Genomic DNA, 14642 nt, shown 5'->3' on the forward strand with positions numbered 1-14642 from the left:
AGCCACCATTCCCACCGGCATCTAGTGAGGACTTCCCTTGAACTGGCACCAGTCATTTCACAGAAAGACTCTGTGACAGGACTGTTCTTGGTCTTTGTTCCATGCATTTAAACGTGGATCACCCCCAACCTGAGACACAAACCTAAAACCAAGAAAAGGTGGTGAAATCTGGGACACACCAGGTTTAGAAGAAGTAGCAAAGTGAGAGCTGCACCTCCCCACTCACATTTATATATGTATAATTTTGAGGGGAGGGTAGCAAACAGATCAGTTCAAGATTCTCCTCAAAATAACCATCTATTAATGGGTATATTGCAAACAAACGAGGTTTTAGCTTTGGAGCTGAGACAAAATGCAGAATTAATGTATTAAAACTGTGCTTCTGCCAAGCCCTCTACGCCCTGGAAATGGTCAAAATCCCCTTGACCCTCACCACAGGACATTCTGATGGTCTTATTGTCGGGGTCACAGTTTGATTCCCAGTCAGGGCACATGCCCGGGTTGCAGGCTTGATCCCTAGTCGGGGGCATGCAGGAGGCAGCCCATCAATGACTCTCTCATCATTGATATTTCTATCTCTCTCTCTCCCTTCCTCTCTCTGAAATCAATATATTTTTTTAAATTTAAAATAATAAAATAAGTAAAAAAGAACTAGAGTGATTAATTGCATTTCTTATTCTCAACTAAGCTCCTATTAGGTGTCATATTAAATAGGGCACTCTTGAGAGCATACACTCATTCACAATGCATGAGAGTCAAAGGCTTTATGGTAGGCAAATGGACTGACCTAACTTTTCTTCCCCAGTACAAGCACATCTCAGACATCCTACTTCTATGAGTGTCATGGTGTTTTCAATGCGAAAGATTAGATCACCTCCATTTTTCAGCCTCTAATATCTCCTAATCCTAAGACCTCAGGAGGAAACAAATGAGAATAAATTATCTATTCTAACATGTAAGCAATAAAATTATACTACTACTCATTTGTTGTTCTTATTTACTTCTGGGTAAATCTAATCAAAAGTACTGAGTGATTGCTTATGATAGTCAAGGCCCTGAGGTATATAGAGATTGATATATGAGTGACAAAAATGCAGAGGGTTACTTTCTATGTTTCCTAACCCTGAACAGTTGTTTCTGCCGGATTCTCTAATGACAATATTTACATTTACCTGGACTTTGCACTGTAGTAATTAGAAAGAGAATTACTAAGAGTGGAAATTAGTTTAAGGTTATTTCAATTTCCCTTTAAGATAAAATATAGTCTTTAGAAACATCCTCAAGTGTAATATTACTTTGATTTTTTAACAATAAATTTTCTTTAGTAACTACCATTTCAAGTAGACATTATTATTTTTATTTGAAGAAAGCAAAACTTGAAGTAAATTGTTTGCCAGGTGACTACCCTTTGCATCAATGTCCCAACAGACCACATGTCTGACATCAAAGGTCTTAAAATGTGCAATGAAAACTCACAGGATTTGAACTGATTTTCTGACAGAAATGAGCACTTCTGTTGCACTCCTACTAGTCACTGGCTTTCTTACTCCCAGACGTACTCATTTCCATAGTCTTTACAGCTTTTTGGAGGATCTCTAAGATTGGTCTCAGAGTTTTGACAATTTGCTCCAGCTGATCTGCAGCTGACTGCATGGTAGTCGTAGCATTCTCAATTTTTAGTGCATCCTGCAACTTTTTCACAGTGTCTATTGTAGTGGTTTTGGATGGACCTGCACTTGGGCTTTTCTCAGATGTGGTAGCATCTGATTGCTCTTTGGTGTCTTTTCTACAGAAGTCACTTAATTTAAGATTTATGATGGGATGCTTCATCAAGAGTGAAAGAGAAGATTCCAAAATCCCAAAGACATTACTACTATTCAGCAAAGAGACAATGGCTGGTATATGGATATTTTTTAACTCTTCTTTAGCCGACTGATGCAGCTCCTTTACATTGGTACTCTTCTCAAGCACTGAGGACATAGCTGCTGCAACCTTGGAAAATAAGTCTTGCTGCTTTTTGTCATCCTTTGAATCCAAGACAGATTTCATCTCCTTAAAAATTTTGAGCATCTGTTCAAAGACATCCTTAATATAACCATCTTCTTTCACAGCCATCGAGATGATCTGAGTATTCATACTGCTGTTAAACAACTCGGTGAGCGTGTTCGTGAAGGAAGTGAAATCTTGCATGTGAAGAAAGAATGTTTTGGCAGCTTGAACCAGCCTCTCCGTATCCTTTTCTGACTCTGAAGACATTTCTCCAACGAAAATGTCTCAGCACTGCAAAGCAAAGCAGCAGTGAAACTAAAAGTTACCCGTTAACCACAAAAAAAGACTCAAAGTATTATCTAAAAGTGAAGATGACTCCTGTCAATGCTCAGAAAGCTACCCAATCTTTAAAGCAGAAAGGATCCTCTGCTTTAAAAAAAGTAATAGCAAAACTACTAAAACAGAGTAGAAGAGGGGTGTTTCATTGGATTTAAACCACATATCAAATATTGTGTGCTGGATCCTGAATTGGATATGCCGATATATGAAGTGACACCATTCTCAGGTATTACCCTCAATAACTCTTCAATCTAGTGGAAAAGACTGAATAAAGCATTAAAAATTATACAGAAAGGCTCAGGTTCTAGTTAAGATAGAGCAAGCACATTCCATACAACCTTTCTTACTGATTACAACTAAAAATCTTGGACAAAATATATAAAGTAACTATCAGATAACTTTGAAAGATGGATAACAGCAGACCAAAGAGGTAGAGAATGCAGTATTTCAGAGAAGACCAAGGCCATTTGATGCAAACTCCCAAAATGTCTGACCTGTCTAAAAATGTTCCTGTACTTTCATTACAAACTTCCTACTCTGCTATGGAAAGGAGTATTAATGTTGCTAACCATAGTTTGTGATTTTTTTTTTGTATCTCCTCTACACCTTTTGTATCTCCTCAATCACCTTCTCTTTCTCTTAGGCTGTGGACTAAATAGTGCCCCACAATTCATGTGCTGAAGCCCTAACCTTCAGTATGACTATATTTAGATATAGGGCATATAAGTACATATGTAAATAAGGTTAAATGAAATCATAAGGGCAGAGTTCTGATATGATAGAATTAGTGTTCTTGTAAAAGGAAACACCAGAGACCTCACTCTCTCAGCCATGTGAGAGCACAATAAGAAGGCGGCTGCTGGAAAATCAGGAAGAGAGCCCTCACCAGAAAATGAATGGGCTGGCACCTTGATCATAGATTTCCCAGCCTCCAGAGCTGTGAGAAAATAAATTTCTCATTTAAGCCACCCAGTCTATAGTGTGTGTTATGGCAGCATCTGGCATCCTACATCTCACTCTTCATTTTTCCTTTTCCTTTACATACATACTCAGTTTCCTCCTCAGGCGAAAAAAAAAAAAGTTTGACCCTGACTTCCCTTCAAGTAATGATGCCACCTCATTCCATCCTTTCTCAAATTTCTCACAAGAGAAACTATAATTTACTATTCCCCCATTATTTTCCTATAAGGAACCAATACCTTAAAATCTCTTGGCCTTTTTCCAGGCTCTAGCCATTTTGAGTTCTCCGTGTTATTTTAAATTGCTGACTACATCTTCCTGCTTCAAAATTTTCTCTTCCTGAGGCATCCATGACGTACAACTCTGGTCTTTCTACATCTTCTCTAAGCATTTATTCTTTTCACATGCTTCTCTTCCTCCTTAAACCGCCAATAGCTCTCTGGTATCCTAAGCTCAGCAACACTGTGCCTTTGGCCCTCATTATATTCTACACTTTCTCCCTTGGAGATCTCAACTGTCCCCATAACTACAAATGCCATCTCTATATAGATGACTCCTAAATCCCCTTGTATAGCCTCAGCAGTTCTCCTGATCTCCAGGTGTACATTTTCAGCTACCTAGTGGTCATCTATATAGGTGACTGCACCAAGTATACTCCATACAGTGTATCCAAAACTGCACTTGTCTCCTCAAAAAACACTTTTTCCTGTTAACCTTTGCCTTATTGTTGAGGCTCAAAATCCATTTTTTCTTTCCTGTATCAAATCCATCCCTAAGATTTGTTATCTCTGAACTTATTACTACCTATCCCTTCCCTGACAGTCCATAACTACTACTCCAGTTACCTCTCATCTCAACAATTTTAGAAGAGTCACATTTGGTCTCAATACCTTTATTCCAGAGGTCAAAATGCAATCCATGGGCAAAATCCAACTAGCAGATGTGTTTTATAAGACTACCACAATGTATTTTCAAAATTCATATCAGTTGCCAAATTTAGAAACCAAAAGACAGAAATTTTGATTTCTATTGATTATTGAAAAAAAATGCGATTAACTGGCAACATTAAGCCCATGTTCTGATTTGGAAAAATTACCCAGAGCTGAAGTTGTCCACTTCAGACTAAACATTCACCCTCTGCATCCTTTTGTCTTATGCTAAGTGTTTCAAGTACTTACATATCTTGTCCAGCTACCGTGAGCATTGGAGTTGCTGACCCATGTTTACTGTTCATACCAACTAATTCAGTTTATATAAAGTGTCCTTCCTGAAATCTAAACCTCCTAATGTTATCCCACAGTCAAAAGCTGTAATGGTTCAGTAGTGCCTAGAAAATAAAATAAATCTCCTAGCATGGCATTTAAGACCATTAACAAACTGCTCCCAATGTTTCACTACTTGCCTTTCCTTTCCATCTTTCATATATACCTTGTGCCACCAGCAGAGTACTTTTTCCCCTGAAAATACTTCATTATTTTTTTGTGCAGCTGCTTTGTATTTCCTGTACCTGCATTATCTCCTCCATACCCCAGCTCCTACACATCTATGGAAATCCCTCTTATCCATCCATACCTAGTTCAGATACACTGACTACACCTCCTTCTTGCTTTTTCTCCCATGTCCCTACATGGTGAGGCCCTAGGATACATTGAGTACAAATTGACTCACTGGGACAAAAATAAAGTAATACCCTACTTAGCCCTTCTTTAGGACTATGATAGGCAGCACCCTTAGATTTTATAAGTCTCTTAGATAGCATCTTGTCTCTGTATCATCTAATCACCCAATAACACAGAAATTATTGTTGTTAATATAAGAAAAGCTTCCATTTAGTAAGCTTTAGTATGCCCAGTACTTTACACATGCATTATCTAAAGAATTATCTCATTTAATCATTATGACAATCCATAAATTATGTACTCATACTCACATTACACCAATGAATATATTCAGAGTAAGTGACTTTTCCAGGGTCCCATGGTTAGTAAGTGGTGCTTTGGGTACACGAAATCAGGACTTATCCTAAAGCCTGTGGTCTCTCCATGAAATTACACTTCATGGAGAGTGATTGTCCTGCTTCTGAGGTGTCCTTGTTGTAGAGCAATCAATGGGGATTAGGACAGAATCCAGGGAAGAAGCATGGAAGACTCTGTTCTAAACTTTAAGGGAAAAGAGTCAAGTTGGTCTTTAAGGTTTTTATATTGTTAAGACAATTCACCAAGATAGCAAGAAAGTTAATGATAGAGGTCAGAGGAATTAATGGTACACAAAAAAAATCACATTTAACTGGAAATATAGGATTTATGTCTCTTGGGAACCTAACAAAGCAATTAGCAACAGATGGAGGTACAAATGCAACAGAAGCTCAAGGAAACAATATCTAGTTGACAAGATGAAATCCTAAAATCTGAGAGCTGTAATCAAAGAGCCATCTTCTCTCCTCAATTAAATTAGCTCAGTTATATAGCACTTTTCAAGAATAAAAAGTCCACTAAAGAACAGAAAATTAAGTAAGTTTTACCACTTTAGTAGTCTTTCCAAGTATATTACTTAATATATACTAATTTTACATTAATATAGCAAATAGAAGAATTCTAAGAATTAAGCCATGCAGAAATAGTCCATAAACCAGACAGGCAGAGGGACCCAGCAGAGGCTAGCAAAGCCTGTAAGTCATCACATTCCATCAGAAACATCCAGATGAAACCAGATGGAAAAGCACTTCAACAATACTGCTAAACAACTGCTGGGGCTACTGAACTCAAAAACACAGCAAGGTAAGCAATATGGGTATTTTTATTAGTATCAATATAATACTGTTCCTCAATATTATAGGCAATTTGAAATAACATGTCAGTCTTAAATCTTAGCCATAAATATAATAAAGTAACAAAACAACTTTGTTTTAAGAGGATCCCATGGCAAGGTTCCTTGTGTTATTTATTTCTCTGAAGACACCAGAAAAAGATGTACAGCTTATATAACCTATCAAGTCAGAGAAGAAGAAAAACCAGTAAAGACATCAATTTTTAAAAGCATTAAGGATGAAATGACACCTGTATCATTGTGCTTGTTTACATGGATTGTTAAATTTCCTTTTATGTCTTTAATATAAGCATTCAGTATCTGTAAAAGAATGAATGTGCAATCCAATAGGTAATGCATAGTGCTTAGGCTCCTTCATAAGTTATTACATTTTAAACATCATTGGGAATTTGCTGTGTGTTTCCAAATAGAATGTTACTTTCTTGAGAGCAAAAAACATTCTTTTTTTTAATGCCTCAGGCATAGAGCAGATGTTTCTCAAGTAAGCATTTGGTAAATGCTGATGAATGACATTGATATTCTGCTTTCTGATCAGAAATATTCTTTAGAAAAATTTACATAAGAAAGTGTCATCACACCATGATCAACTTGTTTCTTTTTTTAAATTAAAGGCCATGGTTTTGTATTAAAGAAGCAGGCTCAGAACTAGTTAGTAACTGTTAGTTAGTAACTGTTAGTTAGTAACTGTTAGTTAGTAACTGTTATTTTCTCCTGAAAAGCTTCTGACTTTACTACCTAGATCCTACTCCCACACTCCCAAAGAAATGAACCTTGCCTGAGCTAATGTGAATAGTGAGGAAAAGTGACAGCAGGGAGAAATGTAAACCTCAGAGAACACTAAAGACTAAGCATCAGGGTCATCTTTTTTTTTTTTTTTTTTTGTTATTAAGGGCAAAGTTAAAACATACACAGATGTGAAGATGTTAATATAATAAACTCCCATGTCCCTATAACCTAGCTTCAAAAATTATCAAAACAAGGTCCATTTTATTTCCCCTATAACCCTACTACACTCTCCCTTTTAGATAATTTGGAAGCAAATCTCAGTGACTGCATCATTTCATCAGTGTTTTCAGTATGTATTTCCACAAAGGCAAGAATTCTTGAAATTTAAATTTGTGCTCCCCAAATCAATATTTAACAGAACCATCTTTGACTTTGAAACACACCTGACGTCTTGCTGTAAAAAATTTATTTTTGGTGGCAGTGTGAAAGTTTTGGGAATGCAATTTGCAATACATAGCAAAAGTAATAAAAATTTTAATTCCCATTAAGTATATAATTCTTCTGTAAATTTATCCTGAGGAAATAATCCAGATACTAGAAGAGGGGGAAGGAATCTGTTATTAAAATGCTCAGAATATTATGCTAGTGAAACAACTGTGGATTCATTAAATTTTAGTAAAGGTATTTTATGGGATATTTTATATAACCAATGAAATGATTACAAACCTAGAAATATGGTTGTTAAAGTAAATCAACATAAAATGAAAATTTTCTTTATATCATTATTGCAACTTTGCAAAAATACATATTTTAACAAACTTGGGAAAGGAATAACAGAAAAAGTAAGAAGATAGGTTTGTGGGTGTTTTTCCTCCTCTATTCTAAAGTGTTTACATATTAGTGCTTTTGACTTTATATTTTAAAATACTCTTTTAATCAAATCTTTTCTTTTTAATTTCATTTTCCTTTGGCTTAATTCCTTCACCTTTTTTCAACCAGCTCTGCAGCCTCTATTTTTAATTTCTTCATGTTATAACACTACCACCTATCAAACTCATACCACATGCCACTTTCTCTACGAAGCTTCCACTAATCACCTCAATATCAATTTCTCTCTTTAAACTTCTACAGTATTTGACAGTCAATGCACTATTGTTATTCACAAAATATCCTGAGCGTTTTTTATTGAATATGTGATAATCTATACATTTTCATTTTGTAAGGGGATTCCTTTCCTGAGAAACTAAAACAATTGCATAATATCACTAAATAAATGTTAACTTTTCTATATAATCATCAATACATTTCTACCATTTCTTATATGTTCTTTAATATTGAATGTTTACTTCTCAATTCAATAAAATTAATACGGATTCAATAAGAACCCATCTGAATGAAGCTAGTGTTTGTTTCCATTCCAAATGCTAATCGCTGGCATTCCAATTTGTTTACTTCTTTTTTAATGAAATAACAGCTTAAAATACATGTGATTTCCAAACTCTATTTTAGCAACAGAGCGCTCATCAAATACAATTTTACCCACCCACACCCCAAATACTGCAACAACAAAAAGCACAGCTGCTTCAGCATAGACTGGGGTGAAAGAAGCAGCCAGAGACCAAGAGCTCCCCCTGCTGCCTAGTAATTCCCCATCAGGCTGCCCCAGGGCTCTTTAGAACCTATTTCAAAAGCCACTATAATAAAATACACGCATAAAAGCACAAACTCTGCTGGGCCCAAGCAGATGGTAACAGCCCAGAGTGAATTTTTCAATGACAGGGAGCACTATCACGTGAAAACAAATAATGTAAAAGTTTATGTTTACCATACAAAGATGCAAGTAATCAGAGATAGATTCAGTAGACCACTCAGCTTCCTGCTGGTACCAATCTTTAAAAGTCATTTTAAAAATGATATTAAAATGATTTTTAAAACATTGAATTTTAAAGTCCATATTTAAAAGGTCATCCATGAAAAGTTAATAAGATAGAGGAAAGTATATGGTCTAGAATTCCTTTTAGATCCAACACTATATTTTCTTGGTAAGACATCACTTAGCCATGTCTAAGAAATAACTAGGATCTTAAAGAAGGGTGACTCCAATTAATTGAAGGGCTTTTGTTCTGCTGAGTGAAGTAAGCAGTTTGAGAGTCAGAACTAAATTGTCATGGGAAATACTGGAAATGCTGTACATTACCAACTGTGGTTTTCTATGTGGCACATAACATCGCTTCTAAATGTCAAGCACATATCTAAAAGCAACAAACTGAAAGGTTGCAAATTATTAGTCTGCTCTGGATGACTGAATGTCGCCATATTGACCCAGTGTCTATATATACTAACGTGTGACTTGTTTAAAATTTGAATTTGCACAAGTCAAGCACCACCTCTCTCATATAATTTTGAATGACATATTACTTTCAAGTTGACATGTATTTTTACCATCTTAACTTCTCAACTAGATTAGAAATTCCATGAAAGCAAAGACCATGCATTTTTTATTTTTGTGTGCTCTACAGAGCCTAGCATACTACCTTATACATAGTAGGATGCTGCTCCATTAGATAAATTGTTGCTGAATTATTAAATTGCTTCCTTCACCAGGCTCTTCAAATTTCACCTGTCCAAGAAATAATTCATTAGTTTCACCTTCAAACCCCACCTCTCCACCTAATTCTCTAGCATTTATCTCACTGGTGGGATAGAAATAATCTTGAACTGTGTTCAGTACTGGAGCAGGTATGGTAGCAGGCTTGCTGAAGATATTTGCATAAGTAATCCTCCCAAAGCCCTTCCCCAAGAAAAAAAAGTGAGGAAGGTAAGCTGGACTCAGAAAAATAAAAGTCCTTTTGTATTAGATGTGAAAAATAATTCTAGGCACTTCTTGATGTCTCTTACTGAAACTTGTTATTGGCACAAAATTATGAATTTGATGCCTATCTTATCTAGGTATAAAAGTGCATGTGCAAGGGTCTCCTTATATAGAGAAATATTCTGTAGTTGAAAAAGTAATGTCTTTGATTTCTGGTAAAATTGAATTTTTTTCATCAATTAGCTACTATGTCTTCTTTTACTGTCTGTTCAGTTGTTTGCTCATTCAGCTTTTAGATTATTACTGTTTTCCTATTAATAACAACATTCTTTAGAAATATTTCTTCATTTTTCTTGTACTTTTCCCAGTTTGCTTTTAGTTCCTTTTACATGGTTATCTTTGTTAGTCAAGTTTTTGTACAACTTTTTTCAATGATTTTAAGCTTATAAAGTCCTCTTCTGCACAGACATTTAAAAATTATCCATTTTCTTCTATTAGTTGACTTTTTAATATATATTAGCTAATAACATTTTTAAATTATCTTTTAACCCCTAAAATGATCCCATTATGCCAATATCATTTATGAAATAATAATTTCAATTGCCATCAATTTGAGAGTCTATGTTTATTATATATTAAATCAAATGTATAGAAGGATCTGCTTTGAGGACTATTTTGTTCCATAATTCAATCTACTCTTTCGCCTGTACAATACTGGTTAATATTTTATTTTGATGGTGTTTTAATATTTGAGAAGGAAAATGTGCCATCAGTACTTTTCCTGAAAAAATAAGTAGTCTCATCTATTTAGTCTTTGAGATATATTTCATCATTAATTTGTCAAGTTGTGTTAAAACAATAAATTTGTTGAGAAGAAATTGATCACTTGGAAGCATTCAACCTCCCACCCAGGAGGAAGGTTCATTTCTCCATTTGTTTATCTTGAGGTAAATAGAATCACACACCTTTTCTGAAAGTTATGCCATCAGATCATGACATATGATAGTTGCTAGAGATATTTTCCACTTTTTCAAGGTAAGAAAGACTCCTCTCAACTCAGTATCTGAATAGGGATGTAGCTGGTGATCTGAATTCAAAGTCAGAAACTGGAGTGTTCATTTCATGATAAGATCTGAAAACTAAGAGCCAAAAAAAGAAAAAAGTTTAATGGAAAATTCCTAGAAGAAAAAAGAAATCAAAGTCCAAACTTGTAGTTATCAAATTTCAGTTTGCAACCAGATGGTGAGTTTGGGTACTATTTAATAAACCCTCAACAAACAATTTCTTTAAATGGAACTGAGATGTGTATACTGGATCTGAATCAAAGATAAAAATGGATTTCTGACCATGATCAAGTTCATTCCACCAGGGATAACAGTGTATTTTTCTAAATTTAACAGCATACATGATTATGTTCCTAATTCACTTTTTTTAAATCTTCCCCTCTCCATTTCCAAATTATATCTTTATGACCTGAAGAATAGGTTATTTTCATATTTCCTTTCTTGAGAGAAAAACACGTTAACTCCTTAATTCCATACTTCCCAGGTTCCTCTATCTAGGCTCAGAACCATGGTCCTAAAACAGGCCCAAATTAATCAAGATACTGTTTAGTCAAAGAGAGAATGTGCCAGATCCCACACATATACACGGAATTCCATTTTCTCTGTCTTTTCTCCCAAGACATTTAAAGAAAAAGAAAAATGCCAGGCACACAAGTAATCAGTAATCATACTCAAGGTATGCACATTGAGTAACACTGTTTTTACAAGGCTCAAACTTTTACACAAATCAGCGCTTAAGAACAAGCTTATTCCTTTTTTCTCTGCATGGTGCTCTGAGCCAGCAGTGCCAACACAAGAAGGCTCCTCCCAGGCTTACTTTATTCAGTCTATGGTGTACTTTGCCACTTATTCCTCAATACTTCGGTGCAATGGCATTATCTTCTTTCCAAGGGTAACTAACCTATCTTAGTAATGGCCGAGTACAATACAGATCATTCTAAATCATTTCTTTTATAAGCTTTGCAAACAGAATCAGATAGTCATAACTGCACTGTACCCTGCACCATACCCATTTTCTCCTCCAGTGAGATTTTAATGCAAGGAGTCTTGAATATATACTCTCATCACAAGGAGTTTTTTTTAAAGATTCTGTTATATTTGCCTTTCACTGTTCCTTAGGTTTAGAGAATTTGGCTGAAAGATACAGAGGGTATCCCAAAAAAATGTATACACACTTTAACAGCTGATAGCTCAATTTCAAAAATGATATGTAGTTTAATAAATATTGTCTTTGTAATTATTCAAAGTGTGTGCATACATTTTTGGGGGACACCCTATATAAAGTGGTTTGAATACTGTAAATTAAGATAACAGTATATAAGGAAAATTATAAACTAGTAGCCCTGTAAACTCAGAGACCTTAATATTCTTTTGGCCCTACTAATTTAACTCCAAATATTGTAGAAATCAATCTGAGAGGTCTATTCAAGGTGGTGACTAGAGGTTAGAGAAATAAAGGAGCTAATCAAGAGATGGTTATCAAGAGCTGGCCATTTCAAATTGCGGTCTGTTCCAAATATGTTATTAAATATTACTTGGAAATAATCGCATTTATTTATTAATAATCAGATGCTTCATAAACACAAATATTTCCTACCTAGGATTTCCCCTCACCATAAAATGTAACTCCTTAATTAATGCATCAGTAGGTTGCATTCTGTTACCTGCATCTCCAAACACTGACTTCAAGTTCCATAAAAATAATTTTGAAGAATCTGTTGGGTTTTCTGAGGAATTCCTTACAGAGCATATTGGTACTTTGCTATTCATAAAGTAAAAGATTTCCTGGTCAAATCTGTGCAGACAGTAGATATATTTAAAGATTTTTAGTGAAAATTTACCATATTCTTTTTCAGAGATCATATTTGAAATATGGCTCAGAGTGACTTCCTCTACCCAGAGAACCCGAGGAGGCGGGAAGAAGTAAACCGTCTTCACCAACAGCTCCTTGACTGCTTATCTGACAGCTTCCAGGCCACCAATGAGCTGATTGAAGTTTTAAATATGCATTTGGGGTGCAGGCTGGCCTCCATTGAGATAAAAACAAATGGGACCATCAAAGAAAACTGTGATATCATCATACAAGCCGTGATGAAAATCCAAAAGGAATTGCAAAAGGTTGATGAAGCGCTAAAAGATAAACTAGAGCCAACCCTTTACAGAAAACTTCAGGATATTAAGGAAAGGGAAACAGAGAAAATTGCAATCGTACAAAAGGTTATTTCTGTCATCCTGGGAGAAGCTACTTCTGCAGCAAGTGCAGTGGCTGTTAAACTTGTGAGCTCAAATGTCACAACTGGCATAATTAACAAGTTGGTCACTGTGTTAGCTCAAATTGGTGCTTCTCTCCTTGGTAGTATAGGAGTTGCTGCTCTTGGCCTTGGTATAGATATGGTCTTCCGGGCCATCCTGGGAGCAGTGGAGAAAACGCAGCTACAAGCAGCCATCAAAAGTTATGAGAAGCATCTGGTGGAATTCAAGTTAGCCTCAGAAAAATATCATCATGCCATCGCTGAGGTCACCAACACAGTGAAACACCAAATGAAATAAACCACCACCTTATTTGCCACTGAAATATTTTCTGCTTCTCTTTCACTAACAGTGGTTTCTTCGATTAGGTTCATTTTCCATAAGCTTCCAACATAGACATAAATATGGTAAAAGAATTGGAAAGAGGAATTAGATATGCTAAAACTCGATGACTCTGGAGTTTTGCATCAATGATGAATGATGCCTGGATCAGTTGGTGCTAGAACCTGGGAGATAAAAATTATATCCCAGGATGTCTTCTCACTCTACTCTATCAAATCAATATTAGAGTAAACGCTATTGTAGAACAGCAGGTGTAAAGGTTGCCTTTTCCTTTCTAATTCCTAGTCAAAATCCATAAAATGTACATTGGAAGTAGAGACTTTCATTTCTAACGCTTCAAACATCATTCAGTTCTAAGAGGACATACATAGTAATTTCTGCGTAGACACAAACCCTGGGCCTTTGAGTGGGATAAAAATACTACCATAATTTTGACCATCAGTTTAAATCAAATTTTCTGGAAACTGGAAAAGACTGAAATATGGTTTGTAACTATTTACTTCAATGATGAAAGGAGGCAATGGTTCTGTAAACTTCTAATTACACACTATAATCTGAATGGATTTTTAACCGATAAAAAGTTAAAACCAAAAAGATAAAGGTTTTTGTTTCTATAATTGTAGTCAACCCTGACCAACTGTGGTTTGATGACTAAATATCCCTCAAGTGAAATGTTTGAACACTCTGGAACATTTTTTTAAGCAAATCCCAGATACACATGCATAAAATTCATTCAGAATGCAGGAGAGGAAGTAGCAACTCTTTCAAGAATTTGTCATTCAGAGGAAAGTCATAATTGATTCTCTCAAGAGTTTTCAGAAAAAAATTAATTTCAATTTCAATACTAGCAGAAAGGAAGAAGTTGCCCTTGCTATATAAAGCTTTAGGTGGCCCATTTCATCAATTACATAATTTCAGAAAAATCCAGAGGCCTAATGAATGGTTCAGTTAAATTTCTGCAGATGCAAGTGTTTTCTAAATCCTGAAACAACTAATAATTCCCCATTGAGACTCTCAGATTATACTTACAAAATTATTGGTAAACTGTTGATGCAAGAATGTGTTTGTTATAATTGATTCTTGCATCCAAGTTCAAGAAATGTCTTAAAATTTAAAAACCTCAACATATCTCAAAAATTAAAAGCTAGATGAAATACGTTAACTTTTCAGAAGTACTAATTTCCTCTTCTATTGTTTTTTAATATTAGTTCCAAAATATCACAATTTAGTTCACCTTCAACATTAAATCTTTTTGTTGTTCGTTACCTGATTTATAAGCTTTAAACTACAAGATCTTTTTACTGTCCTTTCTGAGACTCAAGTCTGTCTAAAAC

General features: G+C 35.2%; 2 protein-coding genes across 3 annotated transcripts; one reads left to right on the top strand and one right to left on the bottom strand.

Moving 5' to 3' along the window:
• Positions 1–1329: 1329 nt before the first annotated feature.
• Positions 1330–9437, bottom strand: C2H12orf60 (chromosome 2 C12orf60 homolog). 2 transcript variants are annotated; one of them, XM_016197506.2, is made up of 2 exons: positions 9375–9437; positions 1330–2280 (listed from the first exon to the last, which is right to left on the bottom strand). In XM_016197506.2, exon 2 carries the CDS (start codon positions 2254–2256, stop codon positions 1528–1530), a length of 729 nt encoding a protein of 242 aa, XP_016052992.2. In that variant the 5' UTR covers positions 2257–2280; positions 9375–9437; the 3' UTR covers positions 1330–1527. The 2 variants fall into 2 exon arrangements, with proteins under 2 accessions (XP_016052992.2, XP_016052991.2); XM_016197505.2 differs by lacking the exon at positions 9375–9437 and adding an exon at positions 5219–5289.
• On the top strand, positions 6003–13266 carry SMCO3 (single-pass membrane protein with coiled-coil domains 3). Its single transcript, XM_016197507.2, has 2 exons — positions 6003–6065; positions 12573–13266. Exon 2 carries the CDS (start codon positions 12589–12591, stop codon positions 13264–13266), a length of 678 nt encoding a protein of 225 aa, XP_016052993.2. The 5' UTR covers positions 6003–6065; positions 12573–12588.
• Positions 13267–14642: the final 1376 nt, after the last annotated feature.

This window comes from Miniopterus natalensis, chromosome 2, assembly GCF_054644295.1.
Source record: "Miniopterus natalensis isolate mMinNat1 chromosome 2, mMinNat1.hap1, whole genome shotgun sequence".
In the NCBI taxonomy this organism is placed as follows: domain Eukaryota; kingdom Metazoa; phylum Chordata; class Mammalia; order Chiroptera; family Miniopteridae; genus Miniopterus; species Miniopterus natalensis.

Excerpts from the sequence above, each read along its gene's own strand:
- C2H12orf60 (XM_016197506.2), bottom strand. The coding sequence starts at position 2,256 with ATGTCTTCAGAGTCAGAAAAGGATACGGAGAGGCTGGTTCAAGCTGCC.
- SMCO3 (XM_016197507.2), top strand. The coding sequence starts at position 12,589 with ATGGCTCAGAGTGACTTCCTCTACCCAGAGAACCCGAGGAGGCGGGAA.